A 27,606-nucleotide genomic window follows, 5' to 3' on the forward strand; every position below is an offset into this window, starting at 1 on the left:
GCAGCAAAACATATGGCAGAGACATGCTTTGTTTGGGAGAGAACTTCCTGCAAAATGTGGTTGAAAAATTATCAAGTGGAAAAACTTGTTAAAAGGAGACACACAAGATTTTAAGTTTGTTTATAATCTATTGAGTCAAAACAGAGAGATTATCCTGGTAGGTCTTTGAACTCGTTTCTGTATTACTCTGGATTTCCAGCAGCACCAGCCGGATTAGAGCTCTGGCATCAATGGCCGGTGAGACAAGGGGCTCCTTCTCATATTCCAGGCCAAAAGCGGATGGGAGTCCAAAGGTAAGAATGTAAATATGGGCAGGGTGCTAACAGGATCTGTTGGCATTGTTGCTTCATTATAACTGGAGGGAGGATGGGCCATTTAACAGAGAGATTGAACCTCATGTTTCCTAGCCAGGGAAGCATATTTTCTAGGTATCATCTAACCATCTTGGAACCGTACTCCTGAAAAAAAAAATGTATTGATTTTCTAGACCACAAACCCTCCTGTCACAACGTACCATTTGCAACGAGCTTTGCCTGGGGGAATTGTACTAATGGAATTGGCTTTCCAGGTGAGTGGAAATTGCCTTTTGCCATGACCAGACCATATGGTTTAAGGAGATAGAATAACCATCAAGGTTCCTAGGTCAGCACATTCTCAAGATGAATTGCAAGTACAATGGGGAAACTAAGGGTATGGCCAACTATTGTGAGATGGTGTGCACTAGAATTGCTGGCGTTGTGGGAGGGGCGGCGTGAGGATGGAATCTTCCTAGGCTGAGGGCCATGTTACAGTTGAGTATTTCTTTGGATTGGCATGCTAAAAATATGGTTTGAATCTGAGACAAACTAATCTTAAATTTTATTTCATTTAAATTTATATTCAAATGTAATTAAAATCAAATATAGTTGTTATGATGCCCTCAGTTATATGTTCAATCATTTCCCCTTGGTATCAGATTAAACACTATCTTTTGTAACAAGTTTTGGAATTCTCTGGGGCCATACCCAGCAGTTGAACTATAGAGGTAAAAATCGAGTTGAGATAAGCATCTTAGATGGAGACAATGTGAATTAGCTGATATAAGGAATAATATTTATTTTGCTTTACTTAAGATGCTTTTATGCCACTTCACTTTTTTCACTTCCTTAATGTTTATATGGCATATAGCTACATCTCTTTTTTGTTGTTGAATACAAATTCCCTTTGGAATTTGGACATATTTGAAAAATAATTTCCCTTTTTATAAATTTTACACGCACACTCTGTGTCTCTGCCTCACAGTTTCTAAATAAATGTTGTAATATTACAAGAAATAGATAGGATAAAATCCAAACATAGTTTTCAGAGTGGGATAGTTAACAAAGGTAACTGCAACATATGGGTGTTATGGACAAATAAAAATTGATATTTTATCTTTTGCTCCTCTTAGGGATGCTATTTTTGTGTGAAACAATATGCACTGGAATGCTCACGAATCCCCATGGGCCAAACTGTCAACTCACAGGTAATTCTGCCATTTACCTAACAGGTAAAACTCAGTGGATGTAGAAATTGTCATCAAAATATATACACAGGACGCAGCTTGAACCTTGTAGGCTGCCTGTTTTTTTTTTATTTTGTGCTCATTATGTGACCACTCTCCATTGATTGATTGATTGATTATATGTCATTTTGTGAGTGGCAAGTCTTAGTGGCCACAAAGGTGAGCCTTCTCTAGGGCTCTCTGCAACCTAGTCCTTCATTCCTCCCAACGGTGCACCTGTTATTGATATAATTAAGACCATCCACCTTGCTGCTGGTTGTCTTTTTCTTGTCTTTCCTTCCAGCCTTTCCAGGATTATAGATTTCTCCAGAGAACAAAGTTATACAATGTGACCAAAATATGACAGCTCAGATTGTTCTGTGATCCATTGTATGGTTTTGTTGGCTATCTATCTTATTGTCAAAAGTCTTCTCCAACATCAAAGTTCAAAAGCATTAATGTTCTTTCTATCCTGCTTCTTCAAAGCCCAACTTTCACACCCTTTGAGTGTCACCGGGAAAACATTCTCTGCATAACTCTGTTCTTTGAACATATGGATAGATCATTGCATCTGAATATCATTTCCAAGGCCTTTTGCTATTTGTTGATATTCGGTCCTAAAAGGCAGAAGCGAACCACAATTCAGTATCTTAATTGTCAGTTTTAAAACTATTTGCTGTACCTGCAGTCCTTAGTTTGTTCTTTTGTGCTGTATATTCAATATTGGTTTTATTTTTTTACAGTGCTACTTGACATTTATTACTAAAACTTTCAGGTTGTTTGCATTTTCAGCTGCCAGAATAATGTAATTTGCATAGCACAGGTTATTAATGTTTTTCACTGAAATTTTAAAACCACATTTATCTTCTTTCAATCCAGTTCCCCTCCTTATGTATTCAGCTTTAGGTTGAATAAATAAGGAGTGGGTATACAGCCTTTTCTCACTCCTTTGCCAATTTTTTTGTGTTTCACCATTCTTCATTCAGTCTTTGGGTTCCTAATCTATGTACAGGTTGTCATAAGAAGACAATGGGAAGTTCCAGGATTCTCATTTTTCTAAGCATATCCTGTAGCTTGAAAGGGTCAAGATAAGCACAAGTCTATATTCATTGAAGCACATTCTGATTTTTTTTTTATATTCTCAGTTTACACAATTATTAGCAATCATATTTTTTGTTCATCAATGTTTTCTAAAGCCATCTTGGATCTCTGGCATCTCCGTTTGCATATATGGCTTTAATTTACATTGGATGATCATATTTTGTTGGCCTGTGAAATTTAGGATATGGTGTGATACTTTGCCCATTCTGCTTTCTTTCTTTGCTATCAGTGTGTATATTGACTTCTTCTACTATATGGTCAGTGTGTCATTGTCCAGATTCCACAACATCCTGTTAGAACATTTACTGATTCTTTTTCTGTTTCCTGCCCTTTTTCTGTAGATTTTCCATCAGTTCCCACAGTTTTTTGACTTAGTTATGAGTGGAGTGTTGATCTAAGTTAATCTTCTAGTAGTAGGGATTCTTGTAAAGTAGGAATATATTCTAAGGTAAGTTAGCTGTTCACATTTATACTGTACAGTGGAGGGAGTGTGTAAAAATATACCTTCCATCTTTCTTTGATCTTTTTTGAGTAATTGCTGTCTGTCCATTGGCATCCTTTAGTAGACCAGTTCAAGGTTAGAACCTCATCCTAATTTTGGAGATATTTAGGAAGATTATCTTGGTTCCATGTCTGTTTCCATTGTTCAATGTCTTTATAGATGTCATTGTAATGCTTTTTGTATCTTTTGACAGATCTCTTAAATTCTGAGCGTTCCTTCTTGGAATTTGTCTGTCTTGGCTTCAGTTTGTCTTCTTTTTTATATATATAAATATTTTATTAATTTTCTATTTTTACAATCATGAGTACTCAATAACCAACGTGTTGTCTGGATCCATTGGTAATTCAGTGGTACATATTAACTTTCTCAGTCTAGTTCCAATACTACACCCTCCAGTGTTTCCTTGGTCCTTTCTTCTTCTGGTGGTATGCATTTTTCCCCCACTGGGCAAATACAATTCTTGTTACTGTTAATACATATACAATTAAATATAGACATCTTCATCATATTTATCTGGTATTAAACATAATATCGATAGTGTCAGTTTATAATATCTTTTCTAGCCAGAACATATATTGATTGTATTTGCACTTAAAATCCGTTTATTCAATCAATATCCTGTTTTTTCTGCTTTTTTAAAATTTTAATTTCCCATCAATGTTCAAAATATCTCTCTCGCTTATAATTTTCTCATAATAAATTATATTTGGGTAACTAAAAGCTTCCCTTATTCAAACTCTTTTAAAATTTTCATAGTTCCCATTTCATAACAAAGTATAATATTCTAGTTACAAATCCTATCTTTGTAATTATAATAATACTTTTATTTCTAACAGTTATCTATTTTCTTAACCATATTCAAACATCTGTTTAATAGTATAATATCCCATCCAATAGGTCAAAACCTCTATTTTCTTCAGTCTTACTTTAGCTTTCTTCCTTTGCCAAATAACTTTCCAAGTCAATGCATTTGAATCATCACATAATTCTTCCTCTGTTTTTGTATATATTGTTTTGAATGAGGAAGAGAATTTGATTGAAGTATTTTTGGAAGAACGCTCAACCCATTTATGTTCATTAAACAGCCTCTGTCCTTCTCCTTCTGTTTTTCTTTTCATTTCTTGTTTGTCAGTATTCAACATTTCTCCTAACAGCTTTATCATCTGTTCGATCAGCTCTTCTTCCTTATCCTCAAATGTGTTCTGAGATCTTACAAGTAAGATATCTTTTCCATTTCCGGTGTTATCACTGCATCTTCTAATTTTTCATTTGTCTGTATATGTCTGTTAATTCCTTCCTTTAGGTCCTCCATCTTTGGAGCCGTTTATTCTAATTTTCCTTCTGTTTTCTGGGTTACTACTTCCTTCTTTGTAGTCATTGTCTGGATTTGTAAGTTTAGGTTAGAAAATTGTTCTTTTATCTCATTTGCATTATTTTTAGTCTCAACATGAAATAAAACAGTTGTCTCTTGGATTGATTTCAGCATAGAAAGAATTTCTTTCTGAGATTCATTAACATTTTCTTGCTGGTTTATCAAGCTGGGGGCTTCGGAGACAAGTGTTAAAGATGTTTTTTTTACCATTTGTGGCTAAGTATGGAACACCCATTTTATTTTTGTATATAGTCTTTATAGTCCAATAGGGTCCCCAACACAGATAAGCAGCCCAAGAGTTTTTTCCCCCCTTTTCCCAACTGCAGTCTGCAAAAGTGAAAGTTTCCAGGAACAACAAAGAGTCTTATCTAAGTCTAGGCTTCAAGCCAAGTTTCCTTTAAGCACAATAAATTGTAGTGCTATGATTTGCCACTAGATGTCATTGACACCATCTTCCATCTTTCCAAATCCAAGCCTATTTTATAGACTTTCAAATATCTTTTCTAAAAAAAAAGTCTCAAAGGTACTTTTAGTCCCCAAATCTCAAAGCTATATACCAAATTGAACTTGTAGTTTTCTCTATTTTCCCCCAAAGCAATTAATTCACCGCTTTTCTTTTCCTGAGGGAGCAGGGCAAAAACTTCCCCTCCCTCTTCCCTTTGCTTTGGGCATTCTTTTTTCCAGGAAAATAGTATTAAGGTCATAAAAAGAGGATAAAGTCTCACCCATTTCCATCCACATTGCTTAAAAATTGCTAGTTAGTGTTTATCTTCAGTTGTCAGCAGCTTCTGGTTGACCACACAAATGTAGCCAGTCTTTCCCCTGCTGATTTGGAGGGCTTCCTCGGATCCAGCGAAGGGCCGCCATCCCTCTGCAATCGATGAGAGTCCCTCCTTCGTCGCTTTCCAGGGTGACTTTCGACCCTTTTTAGGGTCCCCAATGGGGTAAAATTGAACGTGGAGGACAGAGCCCTGTCTTCCTGCATCCGTCATGCCGCAACACCAAACTGGAAGTTCCGGCTTCAGTTTGTCTTCTCTTGGCAATATCACCATTTGTTCTGACATCCAGTTTGCTTTCTTCTGTTTCTTGGTTTTTGGCAATCTCTTTTCACATTTGTTCTTAACAAGTTACTTGCTTTCATTCCACAGTTCTTCTGCTTGCCTGCCCATGAAGTTCAAAGGGCTTCAAAACAATTCCCAGTGTTCTCATTGAAAATGCTGGGCATATGCTCAAGATCATATTGTGGAAACTGGGGGTTACTTCTTATACTTAAACTTATACATGAGCCCTTTGTGATTTGTTCTACAGTCAACCCTTAGCCATACCTTGGCTGTTGTTTCTGAGCTCTTCCACCTTTTTGTGTAATAATATACTGAATCAATTTCTGTACAAACCATCTGCATTTTCCTGCTTCATTTCAGTTCCCTAGGCCACACAGTCCAAATACATTTTCTTCCTTACTTCTTGCAACCACAAGAGGCACATCTTGCTTTCATGTTTTGTTGATTTTTATTGGACTTGATCATAAAACCTTTTTTTCTGTATCAATGGTTAGGACATAAATTTGGATAATTGTCATATAAAAGAGTTGTCTGCAAAGTCTCACTGATATTATTTGATCATTGTCTGCATTGTATCCATCAACTCTTGTTGCTATCACCTTTCTGACAATGAAATCAGTGCTACTCTTTCCTTGTTTTTGTGTTGAGTAGCAAGTAGTATGATTGTTTGACTGAAAGAGTCAAATTCCAATCCATTTCTACTCACTGGTGTCTAAGATGTTAATGTTAATCCATTCATTTTATTTTTCATTGTTCATGCTTCTTATCTTCCATGTTCCTAGTGTAATTCTCTTTTCAGCTTTAGATTTCCTGTATAGCAACATCAGCAGATAGATATCTGGAAGGCTTCAATATAGCCACATCATAAACAACATGATAGTTATTTTGCAGTTTTGTAGTTGCTTAATTGGTGATCCTCTGCTCCATGTAAAGCACCATCAAACCTGAGAGATCTGTCCTCCAGCACTATATCATTAATCCTCTTAGGTTATCCTTCCACATTGCTTTATGATAAAATGCAGAAATGGTTGCCTCCTCTCTCACAGTTATGAAATTATGCCTTTGCCATTATCACTAAAATGCACATCCACCTCCAGCAGTTTCCTATATTGCTGTTGCATATTAGTACTGCTTTAGCTGGGTAACTGGGATGATTTGCAGACTTTAACCCAGCTGTGATTATATACTCCTGGCACTCTTTGCTCTCCCTCCCAGGAATACTCCCCCTCCCTCCACAATGAAAAAACATAGCAGAGCTTGAGGGAGCATCCTCCCATATGTCACTATTTTTAATTCCTGTTCTCTACATTCTGTCAGGCCTGATGTTCTATGGTATTGGAAGGCCTCACCACCATTAAGCAGGCAAAAAACTTGATTTGACACTGCAGACTTTCTCTAATTTTTATAAATGTAGTTTTTTCCCCCTCCTATTATGTTATGCTGACAATCTGTTCAGTAGTCTTTAGCTTTGATTTCCAGAATAGAGTGCATCTCAGTTGCATCTTGGTTCCTATATTATGCTATGGCTCTTGCTGAAAAAATTCTGCACCAGCGACCTGCGGAGTGCAGAGTTACAGACCACCTCTTATTATCTTATTAGGTGCAGTTGTGGACTGAGTTTTACAGGATGAGATTCTTCCTTCGGGTTGGTTCTTTGTTTGGTCATGTCTACACCTGGTTGTATAGGGTCTCTTACTACACTGGGAAAGTTGGTCTGCCAGAATAGTATGAGCACAGAATATTGATCCCACTGAGTGACGTTTCTTCCTTCAGATCCAGAAAATGATTAACCTTTATATTGTGTGTCCACTGCATGGGGTATCAAAATGTGAAAATATATTTTTGCAAGTTCTTTGTATGGATGGATGGACCTGGGATTCTCCAGTTCTTGTTGGATTCCAATTTCGTAAGTCTCAACCATCATAGCCAATGATTAAGGAATTGGCCCAATAATATGTAGAGAGACTTTGGCATTCCCAGGTAAAGATTTCCATCTTGGAATCTGCTCATTAATTGCCAATCAAAAACTGACGTTCTTTAATTTGAAACTAAATACAACCAATTTCTGGGATATTGAAGAAACCAAATAAATATAATACTAAATAATCTAGTAAATATTTTTATCAGATCCATGTTACAATATTTTTTCTTAGTTTCAGTAGTAAATTTGGAATAGAGGAGGAAGAAGACGAGGAATGGCACTCATGGGACATTAAGATTAATTGTAGGAGTTGGGATTGGGAACCACAAAAATAAACAGAAGTATGTGAAAGTTACTTAAAGGCACACATTTTCTGAGCATTTAGGAGCTGCTGTCTTCTACCTGTCTAATTTCAAAATTATCCTTCCAGTCAAAAATTCAAAGCTCGGTCATCTTTAAAAAAGAAACTGCACTATAAAAGTTTTAAGTAGTGAACTGTGATTTTAAAATATGTGATGACACCGCTTGCATTTTGTGAAATGCAAATGCCCATTTGCATTTGGGAAGCTGCACTTATTAGTTGAATCTGTTCACAACCTTTTCTATTCACAATTCTTTCATTCTGAGAAAAGGCAGATCCTTCAGATCATTTCTGTTTTCCTAACAGAGCCATCTACTGCTCTTAATATTTTCCTACTGAATTAAACCAAGCCAGCAACTCCCAACATGCTTTTTCTCTCACCCTAATATAAATTTTGTTAGATGCTTATTTGAGAAAAGACTAGATCCTCATACATTTACTTGTTTATTATATTTGACAGTTTAAATCTTCAGTGGCTTCAACCACTGCTGTGACCAGTTAAAATGTTCCTTCTAATTAGTTAGTTAGTATTAACGTAAAAGTCACAGTCCTTCTTTTTTATGGAGCAGTGTATATATCAGAAAGAGGCCCTTCAGTTTTCATACTTTCTTGATACATTCTCATGATATGGAATATGGCCCGTACCAGAATCTTTCCAGGTCTAGTAAGTAAAAAATCTTGCCTAATTCTCCTGAAGCAAAAATTAGAATAGCTTACTCTGTACAATTCAACATTTCCTCCAGCATGTATCCTTTATAATTATTGTTTGAGATATTTTTCCCAGCCTAATTTGTCTATGCTGCTTTTGCAAAATGGGCAATTTGTGAGCCAGGGTAGATTACTGGCTGGATAAAGATTGTATAGTTTGAATCAGAGAAGTTTCTATTGGTAGATGAGCAAAAGCACACAAGCTTACTTAGCTTTTCAGCCCCAGATGTCAGTATACTAGGACTATTGACCAAACAACTTTCTGTTGAAAACACATTTCTGAATGATTATATGTTGCTTAGCTTGGTAAGGAAATGAGTATGCAGTCAGATATCTTCCATCATTATCCCTCAGTACTGTTTGGATCCATTGCACCCAAACCATATGGTGATATGCTATTTTTGTTAGGCTCTCACTCCCAATTGCTCTCTCCTCAGCTTTCCATGCTCTTCACAGAGGAGTGTGACAAAGTACGTGATCTCATGCACGTGCATTCGTTCAGTTATGATTTTCACCTGCGTATTGTGCACCAGTATCTACTTGGATCTCACATGGCATTACGGCAAGGTTATCACCTCACAAGCTTCCTGGAAGACTTCATCACTCAGCATCCTGACATCCCCAAGTTTGGACGCAATCACATTTTTCAGGGTGAGGATTTCAGCAGAGAATTTGGGGAGATCTTTCAGAAGGAACAAGCCCATCTGAACAGTTCTATGTCACTATGCAGGTCTACAGTGCAAGGAAAGTGGGTGGAATATCACAGGGCACTATCAGTATTTTTATTGCCGTTTATGTTTTGTGATGCACTGACATTAGCAAAATGTCTAAGGAAAGCTTACAAATGGATAAGGAACAATTCAAGTTTTATTTTGAGTCTCATTTCTAAGTAGCTACTACAGTAATTCTACATAAATCAATAAATCTTATAGCTGGATAAACAGGACTATACCAAAACAAAACATTTATAATTGCCCTTGTATCTTGTAGTATCATCTCTCATTTGTATTAAAAGACCACACAGAATACTTTTTAAACCAAAAAGCAAGTAAATTGAGGTTGCTTTCTCCTTTATCATTTTAATCTTCCAGGATATTTCCAACAACTCCTAAGTTAATTTTGCTTTGCTTTTTCTTGGCAAGTAGAACAGTTCTAAACAATACTATGTTGCTATCCAACTATTTTATAAGTCAATCTAATGAGTTTACACTTCAGAATTATGTTGGAGAATAATAATTTCTTTGTAGCATGCTAGTTTTCTATCAAATTGTTTTTTAAATAAAATATTGAATTATTTTTTAAATAAAACATAGAGCTTATATAAAATTCAGGTGGTACAAGAAATCTGGGAGGTACTCTCTTACAAAGCGCTACAAAAGATAGCTAAAAAACAAGCAATAGGAACAACTGGGTTGTTGTCACAGCTAATTAAAGAACAGAGAAAAAGCAAGTGAGTAAATGATGAGGATGATATAGCAATAGCACTTAGACTCATAAACTGCTTCACAGTGCTTTATAATCCTCTCTAAGCAGTTTACAGAGTCAGCATATGGGTCCTCATTTTACTGACCTCAGAAGGATGGGAGGCTGAGTCAACCTTGAACTGAGAATCGAACTGCCGGCAGTTGGCAAAATAAGTCTGTAATACTGCTTTCTAACCACTGTGCCACCACGGCTCTATCAGACATAACAAAAAATATAAAGCAAAACAGCTTCACGTGAAGGCTAGAATTATTTAGATTAAAGAAGCCTTTCATTCTCATGTATTCCTTCCCACCCTGATGGAGAGGAATATTTTAGTTTTGTTTCATGCCGATAAACAATCCACCGTATCTTGTCTCTTCTCAACAGGTACACTAGCTTTGCCTACCAATACTATTACAGCCCATCAGCTGTATAATTATATAACTGATCATGCCAGCACCTACCATATGAAACCCCTGCGCATGGCCCGGCCAGGAACTAGCAATGAGAGCAAGAAAGGGACTCCTGGCTCTGAGCAAAATGAATATGCCCTGGTCTCCATTTGGAACAGGTATGTGAGTCTAATGCACTTCTAAGGATTTGGTAAAAGTTGGTATCACTTATTTGCTTCCAGAATTCCACATGCAATGTTTGGTCAGTGAATTTTCCAGTGCAGTCATGTAAAAGGCAATTTATCTTTTTACATTTATTAGTCACCTAGTACGACTAAAATAATGCAAGCCATGACTGTAACTTACAATGTAGATTCTTTGGTTTTCTTGGAACTAATTGACCAGGTACAAAATACATATTTGAGTCAATATTGAATGTATCATAATTTTAAAGGGTTATTTATTTAAAAACAAAGTAAAACTGGCTCTGTATGTGTGTAAATATATTCAGGAATACACAATTTTTTGTAGGCCAAAAAAGTCACACTTGATTTCTAAGTGGTATGCTAGAATCACATTTACAAAGTAGTAGGTGGGGGCAAAACAAAAATGGAATTAGATTTCATTTATGTTTAAATGAAAACTTAATATAGTTACTGTTAGAAACTCTATTGGCAAGCAATGGCAACTTTATGACACTTCAAAACAACTTCTGGAGGTTTGGGAGGGGCATGCCCATGTTTTTTGAGAGATTATATGCTACAAGTTACACACTTTATCTTACTTATTTCACCCTTCACAATTTCAGCAACAGAACCCTTATTTTTGTTTTAAAAAATGATGGTAATTTATTTAGGTCACTTTAATCCCGGTTCTTACATTTTACATTTGATATGTCCTCCGTGAGTCTGAAATAATAAAAATTTAATCTGTCGTTCTCTTTACTATTGCAAATATCTGAAGAGAGAAAGAGAAAACATTTGTTTCCTTTTCTAAACTAATAATCTCTGATCCTTTTGAAAATTCCATGAGAACAGCATGATGTTTAGATTGCTTGCAACTATTAAGAAGAGACTAGACATTCACCTGTCTGAGACGGGATACTGTAGGTTCTGCTGCTTGAGCAGGGGGCTAGACTAGAAGACCTCCAGGATCCCTTCAAGCTCTATTCTATTCTATTCTATTCTATTCTATTCTATTCTATTCTATTCTATTCTATTCTATTCTATTCTATTCTATTCTATTCTATTCTTGTTTTCCACTCTCACATTCTTCCTACTTCTTTTAGTTGACTTTTTATTGCTTCTACTGGAAGCTAATACCCACAGGATGCTTTATTATGTTTAAAACCTCTCTCATCCATTTTCTTTATAACAAAGGCCTTCTGCCTCCCCCTCCAGTTGTGGCACAGAGTAAAGCCCAGTTCTTGCTGCCTGCATTTTAGGCTCTTGCTTCAAAGTACCAGGCAGTCTTTTCCAAGTTTTCCGTCACTTTGATTTCTAATAGGTGAGTCAAGCACCTTTGTAACTGAAGTGCTCAGTCTTTAGAGTTGTATTCCTTTGTTGCCTAATCCTTAACTAATGATTCCCTGAATTTGCTTTGCAGTAGTTCAGATCATCCTGCTTCTGAACAAGCCTAGCAAAGATTTGCACCCTTTTGAAATGCTAATGTTTGTGTTAATGATGATGGTGTGTGATTAAGAATTTTGATTATTCAGGATGGAGTCAAGAAAGGAAGCCAGTCATCTTTAACAAAGCATATTAGTATGCTCATATCTCTTCTGGCACTCAAGGATGTTATAACCAAGTTTAATGCACAATAACAGATATATCTACACAAGAACACAAAGTTTATCCTGCTAGTTGGATGGTTTCAAGGTGTAACGATAGAACAGAGGCCAATGCTCCTCATTTATCCTTTGCATTAGATTCACTTAAGATTTTCCAATTAGTCTTTTCCTCTGTGACTCCATACTTGGTGAACTGGTCCTACTTAATTCAAGCTGAATAATACACAAATAATGTTATAAACATTAAATATTCCCTATATCTATAGGAAAAATTAGAGTTGAGCTAAAGGCATACCAACAGTCGGATTGAGGATTAGTTCCTTGTCTTTCTGCTTTTAGTTCAGTTGAGCCATCAATTGCAATAGTAGCCTGTCCATTAATAATAAACATTGTGATGGAAAGAACTGTAGCTGTTTCCTTTCCTCTGCTGAAAGAATTCCCACACTTCTCTCTACTCACAGCGCTGGTTCCTACAAAGATTCAGAGGGGTTGCGTCATCATGATGATTTTGATGTGTCCCTGCTTGTATGCCATAGTGCTGTGCCCTTTGAAGATCAGAGCGAGGCAGACCGACACATGCTACGGTAAGAGTGAAGGCAGGCAGGGAAGACTAACAAGTTGGACAACTTTTCAGGCTTCCAATTTAGAAGATTGGAGGTGCTTACCATGTTAGACAAAAGGTAAGCAGAGACATAGTTTAGTTGTAGTACATTAGTGGATGGATGGCCAGGACTATCCAGGGGAGGGCCATAAGATGTAGAAGGCGCAGGAAATAGCCACAAAGGACAGGAGAAAGGACTGCTATTTAAGCAATGGTCAGAAAAGCAGGGGTTTCATCTAAGCCAAGAAACTAAAAAATGCCTCACACAAGTCTCTCTGTAGTTCAAAGGCAGAAAGAGGGAGGGGAAAAGTACATTCAGACTTGCAAGATACTAATGCTATCGCTAACTGCAATAGAAGTAGTCCTGACATATGTAGCATTGGTTTCTTAGTCTAGCCTACCTTGTTGGGTTGGGTCGACATAAGATTATTGGGTTAGACAGGTTATGGATAACTCAGAGAGCAGGGAAGATGCCTTTTTTCAAATGTTGCTAGGTGATATACTAAGGCTGTTGGTAAACAGGGCCATCTGCGAAAGGCATGACAATTGTTTACCTGTTTCCAGGTTGCAATATTACGTAATCATGACAAGCCAACGGGAGCTCTTCCCTCGACTAACAGCAGACATGCGGCGCTTCAAAAAGCTGCCACGCCTACAGCGAGAGGCACTAGAACCTGTCCTGGGGCGCTCGGCATGGGAGACAGCAGAGGGTGGCCGGCAGCGAAAGGAAGTTCCAGATCCTTGGGAGGAGGTAGACGATCACGGCGAGTTCTATGCAGGTGGCCCCCAGGTCAAGGTGGGCCCAGGACTCTTCTACACTTCCCCACTGTTTCCACTACTTGCCTCTGAGGTTGCTGCTGCCCAGAAACAGCTCAGCACCATGGTACAATGTGCCAAGGGCCACTGTCGCCGGGATAACCTCTGGAAGAGGCTCTTCTTGCTGGAACCTCTGGCTTCTGACAAGCTTAAGCTGGGCAAGCTCTCACTAAGTGAGCTGGAGGAGCTGTTGGATGCTGTGCATAAGAAATCCATTGCTGACATTGATCCGCAGTTGGTAAGTGGCTGAATCAAGGGCACCCAGGGTCAATTTAACGGTATTATTCATTTAGGTTGGGCCCCAGAATAAGAGCAGTAGGCAGAAGCAGGCTATGAGCAAGAAAGGGTATGAAAGTTAAGAGATGTTGACGGCCTGTCTCCATTACAGAAACTGAAAGAGAGAGCACCTTGTGTTTGCCTGGGACCATAAGGATTTGGGGTGGATAGGTTTACTCATAAACATAAGAAGGTCTGTGTTGGTCAAAAGATAGATTGGAGTGATACAAAAGGCTGATTGATCCATCCAACAAGTAGATTGAACCAACAGGATAAGACTTTTACCACGGGATGGCTTTTAGCTGGTATATTTCTTCTATATACATTTTTAAATTTTAGTTCAGATTCTGAGAGTATTCCTTTCTAATTGCATGGTTTTAAGATCTCACTTTGCAGTAATCTACCTGCCAAAGCTAATCTAAGACTGGGGGAGGGTCTTTAAACATAGTATCCAATTGGGTTGCCAGATTCCGTGTTCATACAAATGTGTGCAGCATTGAGCTTCACCTTACAGAAAACCCAGAAGGGGGAAAAATGCTAATATTATTATAATGAGAAAGATTCAATTTCCAACCCAGTGAAATGTTGGAAAGCAAGGAGTCAGAACTCTGGCCACTAGCATGATACTGTAGTCATCCAGAAACTGAGCAAACTAAGACCAAATGCGATATGTTGGGAGAAAGCATCTAGCAAAAGATCCAAGTTCAAAAATGAGTTACATGCATCTTGCAGCTACAGAGAGAACGCTTCAGAAAAGAGTGGGAAGGAATTGGGCAGTGGGTTTGGGTCATGGTAGGTTCTCTTGTCTTCTTCCTTTTGGTAATATGAACTAGAGTGAAATGTATATAGTCCATCCTAAATACAAACAAAATACAGAAATAGCAATACCTATGCACTCATCCTGACACCTCCACGCAAACACATTATTTCCTTACACGGGGAAACATAACCCTTACTATGGCCACTGCTAGTAAAGAATTTCAGAAATCATACTCTGTCTGCCTGTTTCGCATTTTCTGCATGCTGCAAAGGACCTCCCCTCACTTCACCCGTTTTTCCTCTCCCTGGCAGAGCTGCTTCCTCACTATGACTGCCGCCTGGTACCAGAGTCTTATCAAAGTCCTACTTAGTCGTTTCCCACAGAGTTGCCGCCATTTCCAGAATGCTGATGCTGGTACCCAGTACCTGGTAAGACGTTTCCAGCAGAATTGTGCCCTGCTGGACCTTTCTAATTAGCTTGCTGAAGTTCAATAAAAAATAATTCCTGATTATTCAGGAATTATGAACTGGTAATATTTTCACTATTAGAATGACATTTGTATTTGTTGCTTTTTTAGCACAATACACAATGCGGTTTTAGACCAATTTGTATATGTGTGTATACATAAATTGGGTGTTTAGATTTTCTAGGTAATCCCTAATGCCTTAACCATGTTCTCTGTTCCCCGATCCTTCCACTGACTAGAACCTCTTTGTGTGTCATGACTGTAATGCAGCACTGTTGCATTTTCTCTACAGGTTGTTCTGAATCAGAAATTCACAGACTGCTTTGTGCTTGTATTCCTTGATTCGCATTCAGGAAAAACAGTAAGAGCTTTATCCTATGTAATCCTGAAGGTCAAGGGGAAGGCAGTAGAATTTTAGGGTAACTCCATTAGTATGATTGTTTTTAACCACAGAGATTTCTTCTGCTCAGAATTGCAGACCCTAACTCAGGAGTTTGGGGTTTCTTCTTCTGGATTAGAACAACTGCCTGTAAACAGTTCTGATTTTCTCTATGGCCTGTCTTGACCATAACCATATCTGAATCTGTTCTCCAACCCTAATAGGGACTGAAAAGCAAATATATAATATTAGGATATTTTTCCAGAAGTACTCTTGACAGTAGTTTGTTTATTCATTCATTTATCCATCCGCTCTATCCGTCCGTCCAATTTCTATAGCCACCCATCTCAGTCAATGACTATGGATGGCTTAAAATTCAGAAAATATGTGTAACAATACAAGAGCTATGTCTTGTTGGTTTTGCCTTGCAGAGCCTGACAGTGGTCTTTCGAGAGCTATTCCCAGTTCAACCCCAGGACAGTGAAAGTCCTCTGCCACAACTTGTATCCACGTACCACCATCTGGAATCTGTTATCAACACAGCTTGCTTCAACCTCTGGACAGGGCTGCTCTAAAATCAGCTGAACCTTCTGACTGCTCCACAGGCATCTACAACCAGCCTTGAATGGAGGCTGCCCTGACAGGACTGAGATCTGAGGCTGTAGCTTGCTGGATAAGAAGTCAGAACACTGAATCTGACTGGGCCAAGAGGGGGAATCATGAAGAGAGAGCAGTTCCAGGAATTGAGAAAGTAACATGGCTGGCCCACTTAAAGGGGCAGGGGTATCCTTATCCAGAGAAATTGCTCTAGGAGGCATCTGAAGGATGTGCCATGTTTCTGGGGGCTCTTTGAGATGAAAGGCCAAAAGACTACTGGAGTCACTGACCTGGCCAATCGGCTAGAGCGACACTATTAAAGCATAAGGGAAGGGTTCTGCACAATGGTGGAAATGTTTTATATGAAGTGAATGTACAGTAAATTAAATAAATGGATTACATGAATTTATTTATTAAATAAATTAAATGGTTGACTAAGGACTTTGTTACAGATCGTCCAACAGGCTGTTGCATTGATCTTTAGGGAGAAGCATAGTGGATTTCTGCTTTCTTGCCCAACAACTTTCTGTCAAGATAGATGGAAGCACTGCTAGATTCTTACCCTGTTGTTATAGTATATACTGATGTATTCTCTTAAGACAGTTGACCTGGATTCTCATGAGTTCTGTCAAACACTTACCAGGTTTTATGTTACATAGTGGATCCAGCTGTTTTTCTGAATAGAAACAGGACGTAATGCAAGGAAAGGGCAAATTTAAAAAAAAAAAATCAAGGAATTCTTTTTCTAGACCCACCAAGCGGCACTGTTGAGCTAAATCTGGAGTGACATGACTTACTTTCCTTTGGACCAACCTGTTTCCCATTAATTGTTAGCAGGAAGAAAAAGGGATGCCAGCATCTTTGAGAGTCCTTACCTTTGGCCAGTCTTTGTTACTGTATTGAGGATGTGGGGGTACAAATGCTTTGCATCTTTAAAAAAAAGATCAAAGTAGAATACGTAATTGAGAAAGAAAGCTACCAGCAGGAATGTCACTTTATCAGAGAACACTGAGTGATATGATTTTCAGCTTTAATACTCATAACAACAAACATATTGACCATCTTACTTTACTAAGAAATATCCTCCTATTAATGCAAAATAATGGGGTGATTTTGGTATCTCAGGCAGTAGCAAAAGAGTGGGGTTTTTTTTCCCTCTGGTGGGATATATAAATTGTTGCTGTTGGTTATTCCATCTATAATGGTCTTTATTTCATTTTTTTCCCAACTTTTCCCACACAGTGATCTTCCCAGTATGAGTACAGCCAGTTTAATCCATCCAGTGTGTTACCTGCAGAGGCAACCATAAAGACGTACATTAAGCAAAAATAATACTTCGACAACTAACCTCAGTTCTTTGAGGTTGCAGGGCTGGCCAAAGATTCCATCATGCAATAATCAATTTCATATAACAAGAACTTCCCATTCACATAAAGTAAAACTTGCCTTTTGGTTTATATTCACAGCCTATATAACCGCTATAACTCATTGATTCCAATAACTGGAATAAGTAAGGGAAATTCAATTCTCCAGGGCTATCAGGTTCATGTCGTCCTGGTACTTGGGCAATTTGAATATGTCCTACAGAAGAAGACAGTAAACATCAAACATTTCTTATTTGCTCAACCTTATTCTAGCCTTGTCCCCTTAATAAAAAAAAACCTGAAACAAGCAACAGAGCATATCACTCTTTTTAGCTTACCAATAATTGGGAAATACGCCTTTAAATTCTGTGTCAGATTACCATTCATGATCTGGCAATGAAAAATATCCTGCAGAACAAAAAGTAGGTCTTCAGCTCAGGGTATATTCTATCTCCTTCTTCAAACACAATATTGCCTCTGAATTGGGGTGGGGGGGGCAGAAAGTCTCAAATACTAGCTGCAGGGAACAACTGACTGAATGGAAATATCTGACCGGAGTCAGCATGAAAAAGAACACTGTACTTTTAGTGGACTTTGCCCTGATCTATTAAGACTCTTCTCACACGGCCTTAGAAACCAGCAGTTTAATTTTGCAGACTACATAATACAAGTAGTCCTCGACTTATGACCACAATTGAACCCAGAATTTCTGTTATTAAGTAAGACATTTATCATGTCTTACCATTGACTTTGCTTATCACAAGATCGCAAAAGGGGATTACGTGACCTTGGGACTCAGCAATGGTCAAATATGAACCAGTTACTAAGCATCTGAATTTTGATCACATGATCATGGGGATGCTGAAAAATGGTCATTAAGCCATTGAATGGTCACTAAATTAACTGTTATAAGTCATGGACTACCTATACACCCTGCCAGTCCAAAGTAGCATCCAGGAGCCCCCCCCAGTTTTTTTAAATTTTAAATCTAGGTAATCCTCTCATTACAATGGCAATTGCGACTGGGATTGCTATGACTGTCACATGGTCATAAAGTACAATATCAGATGACCAAATGCATCATTTAGCAATGCCATAATGCCAAGAGATGTGGGTCATTAAGAAAGAAGAGGGAATCCCAGGTAAGAAGTGCAGGAGTGCTGGGCTGGGGCTGTTGAAAGAGGTCCTGAAGGGCTGGCATTAGGCTCCATGTGAGATGAGCCTTGGAAGCGCCAGCACCAGCTGCATGTGAGTGGGGAGGGAGGCCTGGGGGAGGGGGCAATTCAGGCTGCAGGCTGGTAGGGGTGGGCTGCAGGAGGGGAAAAAAGCAGGAGTGTTATCAGCAACCTGCGCCCTCCGCTGGCTTCCCGGGTGACTATGGAATTCCTGGGCATCACTAACCAATGAGCAGGCTATTCTGAGTCACATAGCCAGTAAAAGAGCCCAACATTCCCTTTTAAAAAGCATATCTAATGGCACTCACCAGCTGTAGCTTCAAACTGGGGCTTCCCACCTTCTCCAAAATGGCAGCAGCTGAAAGAATACAGATTTAGGTTATCAACTGAGATTATTCTCTACGTATCTCAGCACTACTACAGCCAACTCTAAAGCACAAATGTGTAATTCCACAGGTGGTTGATGTAGCCAATCCGAACATCCTGATGATCATCGTTCTGTTTTATTAGCTTCTGCTACCAAGGACCAACATTATTCAATACAGCATTTCTATCTTCTGCCCTTAAAAGGGTTGCTGGGAATTAGCAAAGTGGGATGGTAGCTGGGAAGGGTTTTAAATTCCTCTCCTCTACCTTCTCAGTACAATCAGGAACTGCTAAGGAAAGAGAACTTCCATTCTCTCCATTCAGTTCTCTGCCTATGAGAGGGAAGTTTCACACGTTGTCTTACCTTGTTGTGGTGTGGTCAAAAAATAATTGGGATCACTAATCTGGTTATTAATAGGCTCCAATAATCCAATCAGATTTTCCTGCAGGGAGACACAAAAAGGAAATCCTAATTTGGAAGTTTTAAGAATAGCGTATCATGGGAAGTTTGTTTTTAGGCTTAAGCCCTTGTGTTTCAGTTTTGCCTAATCTCATGGATAGTTCCATACCCTGTGTACAACTATTTTCCCTTAGTGCCTGTCATCCTGGAAGCTTGGGAATTACAGGTAATCCTCATTTAGCAACCACAATTGAGAGTGGTAACTTGGTTGCTAGGTGACAAAACTGTTAAATGGAAAATCACAAGATTGAGACTGCTTAAAATTTTACTTACACTTTCCTTTTTCTCATTCCCTCACCCTTTGGAATGCTTAATTTCAATGCTGAGATAATTAACAAAAGGGAAATCACATTTGTATTTACATTAGTTGGAGAAGAAAGGATTACAAGAGAGTAAGCAGGAACACAGTGGAGAATACACATTGAAAGGAATGTGCTTGCTTACTATGCAAACAATCTACTGTGAGGGGAAGAGGGAAAAATGGTTCAGGCAAAGGAGAAATTGCCTAAATAGATCACTTGCCCCACCCCCTCTGCAAGGGGGGAAAACGGGTGAGGCACACAGGGACATTGTCTACTAACTGACTGTAAATGGCAAATACATGATAGAGGAGAGAGACTGCAAAGTTGTAAATGTGTGCCTTGGTTGCAAAGGTTTTTATTTTTTTTTCCCCAGCATTATTGTAACTTTAAATGCTGCACAAGGCAATAAGCGAGGTCTACCTGTAATTGGATTATGGCTTTTCTGAGAAGTTTACTCTTGCTGTTCTTTTGATTCTATGGAATTCTTGGAAATTGGAATTCAGGAATGTTTAACAATTCCCAGTAGCCAGCCAGGCAGATACTGGGAATTGCAGTTCAGCAACATCTGGAGAGTGATAGTTTCCCCCCTCCCAGAGAAAATCAATATTAAATAGAATCCTTCCTCTTTCTGGAAGAAGCATGGCAATCTGCTAATACCCCCATTTCCATTCAGTCCATACTTGTTCCAAGATGTCAGCAGCGTATCTGAGGTTTTCAATAAAGGTGGCTTCCATCTCAGTTGACACAGCATCCCTTTTAGCACCTGTAGGAAATCGGCCCGCCATAAGATGGATCCTAAAAGCACAGAGCTGCATCAGTGCAGAAGAAAGGTCAGTCAACTGCTTCTTGTACAAACTAGCAGGGGTAGAAATAAGGGAGAAGTTGTGTCTTTTTGTACTTGGATCAAGATATCTCAGTTGCTGCTACAATGTGACTATGGCAAAAAAAGCTCTTTTATTCCCAGTTTAGTTATGCCCTAAGAGGCAATGATCCATAAAGTGCATTAAACAGTTAGCATATATCACCGCATGCAGACTATCTGTGGGAGCAAGTGAATCCACTTCCTCTTCAATCATATAATTCAGAACTATACAAGATGCAGTTAGTTCATTTAATGTAAGATCGCCTAGCTTCACTTAGATTGGCACACAAATACCATGAACTGTACATATACACTCACTATAGGAAGATTAATGTACCTTTGTGCCATTTAACAAGCAAGTAGGACATATACAGTTGGGTAGGAAAGACTGATTTTCTCCCTCGCCATTTTCATTTCTTGCTTTACAGATAAAGAATAGATTTAATCAACAATGCTATATAAGATTACGCTTGTGTAGTCATATGTGGCAACGTTGATCAGACACTCTACTTTGTAATGATTGGTATTCATTTTTCCCAATCAATTAATATAAAATAAAAGGATGAAGCTATAGCTGCTTCATCGCTTTTTTCTTCTTCTCAACCTGCAAAGAAAAAAGAAATAGTATGAAGAGCACTAAACCTGGGAATCTGTCATTATCAATGACAGATGCCATATATCCCCCGTTCCTCAAGTGGTATTTCTACTTATAAGTCGTATGAGTACATATTTCTGGCTTTTTTATTAATACAAAAGAGACAACCTAAAAGCCACCAGTGTGATACAGGGGAGGCTGAGCTGTGAAAGCTCATTTGGGCCAATCTTGCGAGTCCAACTTATCTCACAAGTGGTACCTATGAGGAAAGCCTGGAGGAAGAAATGGCAGGAAGTACATTTAATAAAAAGAGTTTTTAATTAAAAACTGAGAATAATCCTGCTGTCAGTCCTTCAAAATGGGCAAGGATTCAGAATGCTCTTTACTGCTGTAGGATAGAATCCAGAAATTTGAAAGCCTATCAGTGTTTCTCGTTGTTCCACCATAGGCCAAGCAAAATCAAGGTGGTGTTATTTTCCCCAGGCGTTTGAGGAAGGAGGTTAGGTGGGCACTAGTGCTGCTGCTGTGCTTTCTTGCAATTATTGTTTTAACCTTGTACATTGTGGGTTGAGGTCTGTGTTTTAGTCCTGCTACTCAGAGTAACTGCTGTGACATGGGTGGCCATATAAGCTATTTAAATAAATACATACATTTATTTTTATTTATTTATTTATTTATTTATTTATTGAAATTTATAGACTGCCCCACTCGCGCAGGACTCCGGGCGGCTAACAATAAAAACACAATATAACTTAACAAGACAAACAATACAGTAACATTCATCCAGGGGTCAGATTCTTTAAACCCCAGGCCTGCCGGAAAAGCCAGGTCTTAAGCAGCTTGCGGAAAACCAACAGGGTGGGAGCGGTCCTAATCTCCGGGGGGAGCTGGTTCCAAGACGTGGGCGCCATCACAGAGAAAGCCCTCCCCCGCGGCCCCGCCAAATGGCATTGCTTGGCTGACGGGACCCGAAGGAGGCCCAGCCTGTGGGATCTAACCGGACGAAGGGAACTATGAGGTAGTAGGCGGTCTCGCAAATAGCCTGGCCCTGAGCCATATAGAGCTTTAAAGGTAATAACCAACACCTTGAATTGGACCCGGAGACCAATAGGCAATCAGTGCAGCTCGCGGAGGATAGGTGTAACATGGATGTACCAAGGAACACCCACTATCACTCACGCGGCTGCATTCTGGACCAACTGTAGTCTCCAAATACTTTTCAAGGGTAGCCCCATGTAGAGCGCATTGCAGTAGTCCAGGCATGAGGTGACAAGGGCGTGAGTGACTGTAAGGAGAGCCTCCCGGTCCAGGTAGGGTCGCAACTGGTGCAAAAGACGAACTTGTGCAAAGATCCTCCAGCCACAGCCGTCAAATGATGTTCCAATTTCAGCTATGGATCAAGGAGGACACCCAAGTTGCAAACCCGCTCCGAAGGGGGTATATTTTCCCCTGCTAGAATCAACACTGGACAGTTAACATGATCTTTGGGAGGCAACATCCAAAGCCACTCGGTCTTGTCAGGATTGAGCCTGAGTCTGTTAACCCCCATCCAGACCCTCACGGCTTCAAGGCAACGGCCCATCACATCAGCTGCTTCACTGAGAGAGCTCAGGGAAGAGATATATAGCTGGGTATCATCAGCATACTGATGAAACCTCACCCCGTGCTGTCTGATGATCTCACCCAGCGGCTTCATGTAAATGTTAAATAGGAGGGGGGAGAGGACCGACCCCTGCAGCACCCCGCATTCAAGGGGCCTCGGGGTTGACCTCTGCCCCCCCACCAGTACAGATTGCAACCAGCCAGAGAGGTAGGAGGAGAACCACCGTAAAACGGTGCCTCCCACTCCCACCCCTCCAAGTCGTCGCAAAAGGATACCATGATCGATGGTATCAAAAGCCGCTGAGAGGTCAAGTAGGACCAAGACAGAGGAATAACCCCTGTCTCGGGCCCGCCAGAGATCATCCATCAGCGCGACCAAAGCAGTTTCTGTGCTGAAGCCGGGCCTGAAGCCAGATTGAAAAGGGTCTAGGTAGCGTCTTTCTCATACTTTCCTCTTTCTAGGGACCAAGTTATCTTTCATGATTCACCATTCCTCCCTCTTGTCTAAGCTCCACATTCTTTCCTATTTGAAAGAAAACTTCTGAAGACGGTTAGAATGAGAGGGGATCCATCTCTAGGCAAAGCAAAGTAATAGTCAATTTTTTCACGATTATTTTCCTCCTTTCCTAACTTCCTCTATCACCAGCCATTCATAAATAGGAGCAAGAGTTGAAAGTTTATATTCTCTCATTCAGCAGAGCACAAGGAATTTGTTTCTGACTCCTGGCACTACAGAAGATGGCCTAATTGCTTCTGCTCTGGAAATGAACAGCTTCCAAGCACCACTAATCACTACTGACATAGATATATGTTGTTATCCAGGTTTCCTTCTACCAATTTTGAAACTCAAGATATCTTGGTTCCCCTGGATCATTGCAGCTGCTGCAATTTATCCACCTTAAAGCCTATATACTGTCAACCTAAACTGAGCTGCCTACTTTAGGTCATCCTTGTGATGCATTTAAAAGAGTGTATTTGAAAATCCTTCAGAAGAATTGTATTGGACGGTACATGAGTACAGTGTTTTTCTGTTAAACATTAAAGCAGCCCATCTTTCTCAAGCTTCACAACCAATCTGAAAAAGATGCTTGGCTTAGGGAATTGGCTCAGTGCAACTTTTACAGAATCAACAGTGGTCCACTCAATCCCATTATTTGAGTTTACATGATATTTAGACAACTACATGTGCTAGCTTGGCACAGCATGCTAGTCTAAAATGCAATGGCAGTTCAATGTGTTGTGGAAATATAGCCAATTACTTTAATCAGGTAATTTCCCTATAGCAGCCTTCTCAAAATGGTGCTATTGAGATTGGTAGCAATGTAATCCTGATAAATTCCAGCATGTTGGGAATATTTTTGCTGCATGTAAATTGGTACATGTGAAAAGGATTTGAATATCTTGATGGATTATAAACTGAAATGAGCCAGCAGTGTGATGCAGTGGGAAAAAAAGCAAATGCAATCCTGTATTCACAATAAAAAGTAATTGTTCCTGCTAATTCTTAACTGGTCAGCCTACAAACAGAATATTATATCCAGTTCTGGGCAATCGCATTTAATAAGGACATTGACAAAATGGAACATGTCCGGAGAAAAGCAACCCAATATAATAAAATGCCTGTAAATTTATGAGGAATGGATAGAAGCATTGGGAATGTTTAGTTTGGAGAACACTGCAGAGAAACACCATAGCTGTCTCTTGAGTATCTGAAGAGCTGTCAGATAGAAGACAGGGTAACATTGTTCGGAGTTGTTCCAGAAGATAGATTAAAAAAAAAAAAAAAAAAAACGGTTTAAACCACTAGAAAGGAGACTGGGGTGAGACATAAAGAAAAAAAGTCTAAACTCTAAACCAAGAACGATTCAACAACGGAACAGATTGCAGCAAGGAAATGAACTCTCCTTCACTGGAAATGCATGAGCAGAGGCTGGATGTTTACTTATTGGTGGATTCCTGCTTTAGGTAGAGGATTCACACTAGATGATCTCCAAGGTCTCTTTTTCCCCTTCCATTATGAGACATGGAAATCGCCAGGGTCCCCCCTTCCCCCACTCCCAGGAAGCAAGATAAAAGCAAGTAAATCTGTTTCTTACAACATCCATCAGCGCTGCTGCCAGACTCAGTAACAGATACATCCAATTATTCTCTGATTCCTTCCCAGTTAAAGGGATATACTTTTGCTTGGATCTGGGAGAAGCAAGGTTGCACCTGTATCATTCCCTTACTTCTAATGTGCCACAGTGAGGAGATTTGTAAACATTCTCAATAGCAGAGCAGCAAGCCACAAGGAGATGTACAATTATTTCCTGCATGGAACAACATATTTTATAACAGACGATGGTAGAGATGTAAGAAACAGTTTGCTGCGGTGGTTAAGGCATCAGGCTAGGAACCAGGAGACTGTTTGAGTTCTAGTCTCATATTGGGCACCAAGCCAGCTGGGTGACCTTGGGTCAGTCACTGTCAGCCCTAGGAAGAACCTGGCAATGGAAAACCATTTCTGAAATCTTGCCAAGAAAATTACAGAAACTAGTTCAGTTGCCAAGAATCAACACTGACTCAAAGGAAAAGAAAAAGGTAAAACTGTAGGGATACTGCATTATAGAGATAGTCCTCACTTAGCAACCTTGAGACAGGCAACCCCATTGCTAAGCTATGTGCTCACTAAGCAAAACATCACATGACCACAGCAACCTTATGTTGGCAGTTCCAGCAGCCCATTTGTGGTTGCTAAGTGCATTGTCACATCACTGCAACTTGCAATCTCCTGCCAGCTTCCCCACTGAATTTCTTTACTGGAAGCTGGCTGGAAGCTTGCAAATGGCTATCATGGGACTGTGGGGTGCTGGGACCATCCAAAGTGCAAGGATGAGTCATAAACCACTGTTTTCAGTGCTGTCATAACTCTGAACAGTCACTAAATGAACGGTTGATAAGTGATGACTACTATACAGAAATTTGCCCAGACTTCTAGATATCCTTTTAGAAGTCTTGGAGCCCACACTCAGCCATCATGCTCTCTGACAGAACGTGGTGAGCGTATTATAGTACATCTGGAGAGTACCTAGCTGATAAAGGGACAAATCTATCGTTGGTTCATGGTTTATCTTAATTATTACCTTGGACATTTCAGTTCTTTGGCATACTTTACAGCCACAGCCAGGGCTTCCCGGAATTCAGCCTGGCGTCCAGGCACTGCTCCTAAACCCATATCACCTTTCTCTTGGTTCCCTGGAAAAAAGGACAGCACAAATTTATCTCCACAGACTGGTAATTCCTTGGTCAACCCACTACTGGAAAAACTGTTCCTTGTGGGGGCAAATTTGTCTGCTTTCCTTCTTATCTGCCACTATTTTGAAGAGAGGGGTAGAAGTGGAGTTTTTAGAAGGCAGATGGTCAGCTAAAGTACTAATTCCAGACCCTTCAAAACGCTTGGAGTATAAATTGTATTGATTCCTGCAATATAACTGGCAGATGTTTCCCAGGTAATGAAGCAAGTAACAATTGTGCTAGTGATTTTTCCACTTTTGCTTAACAACCCTGTGCCTTTAATAGCTGGGTGGCTTCACAAAGAAGGAACGGTAAAGTATTTTCGTTATATGAGATTACAAGGCGAAGAAGACCTCCGATTTTCGCCGGATCAACACGGATGGCACCGGTCTACTACCGCATTTTAAGGAGCCCACTGGGATTTCGGCTGCTGCTAGGCAAGGCAGAGGAAGCGAAAGAGGAGATCGGGGGAAACAGACAAAGAGAAGGCGAAGTCTTCGAAAAGCAATTTAAAAATCCAATTGAGTACCCGGCGGAGTATTGAGTAGGACCACCTCCAACCCGTCCCGTTCTGCAGCCGCGCGCAGCTCTGGGGCGCTGCAGGTGTAGGGGAAGCCCAGCTCAACTGCTCGGAATCCAGCCCGCGAAGCCGCCTCCATGCGCTGAACTAGCGCCGGCTCCTCCTGGAAGAGCCAGGCCAGGTTGGCCGCAAAGCGCAGCGGGGCCATGGCACAGGCGGCGAGGCACCGTCTGAGGCCCAGCGCACACTGCGCCCGGGAGGAGGAGTTTTCGCTGTTCCGGGAAGGAGCAGCCGCAGCTGGGTGGGAATCGCGTGGGGGGGGGGGGGTGGCAGGGTTCCATGCGGGAATCTCAAGGCAGGCTGCTCGGAGCTATGGTTACTTCTCCTTGGCGCAATTGGAGTCCACGCACCACGGCTAATGGAGTCCAAGAGCTTCTTCCTGAGCTGCAAATCGTAGCGACACGGCATTTTCCCTTCCCGGGAAGGAAGAGGGGAAAAAATCGTTATTTAATAAGCAATCTTCACTCTGCATTCCTAAACCAACCTGCGCAGCGATACCCCATCTCACTACGGACCATGTTCACACATGTGAAACTGAATGACAAACGCCTGGACCACAGGAAATTAACCGTTAATTGAGTTGAAGCGTGGGCAAGTCAGCTCTAAATAGGTATTATATAATCCCAGATAAAAGCTAGAATCCCACGGTTGACTGAGGTCATTTAGGCTATTGAATCGGCTTCCCTGCTTATTTCAGAAATTCAGATTGAAGCATCCCGAGTACAGTCAATGCCTGTTTAGCCTCTACTTGAATACAGCGATCACTTCTCGGAATAATTAGCAGCTCTTGTCAGACTATAAAAGGAGGATTTTTTTTTCTGGATTCAATTGATAACTGCCACCTTATACCATCTTAAATCTATTTTTTCCATGTATTGCATTCTGGAAAAATAGATAACAAGAGCTTGACCTCCTTCCACTGACCTCCTTTTAGATGCT

The 27,606-nt window shown here is 40.0% G+C and overlaps 2 protein-coding genes across 11 annotated transcripts in view; one reads left to right on the forward strand and one right to left on the reverse strand.

Annotated features, from left to right (window-relative positions):
- SZT2 (SZT2 subunit of KICSTOR complex) overlaps positions 1 to 16,539 on the forward strand; it is a 79,185-nt gene extending 62,646 nt beyond the window's left edge. For 6 of the 9 annotated variants that reach the window (XM_039323375.1, XM_039323377.1, XM_039323374.1 and 3 more), the window contains 10 exons: positions 200 to 293; positions 488 to 568; positions 1,430 to 1,504; positions 8,986 to 9,199; positions 10,400 to 10,583; positions 12,655 to 12,777; positions 13,359 to 13,848; positions 14,958 to 15,074; positions 15,405 to 15,473; positions 15,923 to 16,066. In XM_039323375.1, coding sequence (XP_039179309.1) covers positions 200 to 293; positions 488 to 568; positions 1,430 to 1,504; positions 8,986 to 9,199; positions 10,400 to 10,583; positions 12,655 to 12,777; positions 13,359 to 13,848; positions 14,958 to 15,074; positions 15,405 to 15,473; positions 15,923 to 16,066 — 1,591 coding nt within the window. Of the gene's footprint in view, positions 1 to 199; positions 294 to 487; positions 569 to 1,429; positions 1,505 to 8,985; positions 9,200 to 10,399; positions 10,584 to 12,654; positions 12,778 to 13,358; positions 13,849 to 14,957; positions 15,075 to 15,404; positions 15,474 to 15,922 lie in introns of all 9 variants that reach the window. The other 3 variants (XM_039323370.1, XM_039323379.1, XM_039323373.1) reach the window with 3 other exon arrangements.
- Positions 16,540 to 17,097: 558 nt separating this feature from the next.
- On the reverse strand, positions 17,098 to 26,864 carry HYI (hydroxypyruvate isomerase (putative)). 2 transcript variants are annotated; one of them, XM_039323381.1, is made up of 8 exons: positions 26,617 to 26,864; positions 25,937 to 26,048; positions 20,436 to 20,550; positions 19,358 to 19,436; positions 18,936 to 18,985; positions 17,791 to 17,860; positions 17,535 to 17,669; positions 17,098 to 17,379 (listed from the first exon to the last, which is right to left on the reverse strand). In XM_039323381.1, exons 1-8 carry the CDS (start codon positions 26,813 to 26,815, stop codon positions 17,297 to 17,299), a joined length of 843 nt encoding a protein of 280 aa, XP_039179315.1. In that variant the 5' UTR covers positions 26,816 to 26,864; the 3' UTR covers positions 17,098 to 17,296. The 2 variants fall into 2 exon arrangements, with proteins under 2 accessions (XP_039179315.1, XP_039179314.1); XM_039323380.1 differs by having other exon boundaries at positions 20,436 to 20,610.
- Between the last annotated feature and the right edge of the window lie 742 nt (positions 26,865 to 27,606).

This window comes from Crotalus tigris, unplaced genomic scaffold (assembly GCF_016545835.1).
Source record: "Crotalus tigris isolate CLP2741 ecotype Arizona unplaced genomic scaffold, ASM1654583v1 scf7180000024167.7108832, whole genome shotgun sequence".
NCBI lineage: Eukaryota > Metazoa > Chordata > Lepidosauria > Squamata > Viperidae > Crotalus > Crotalus tigris.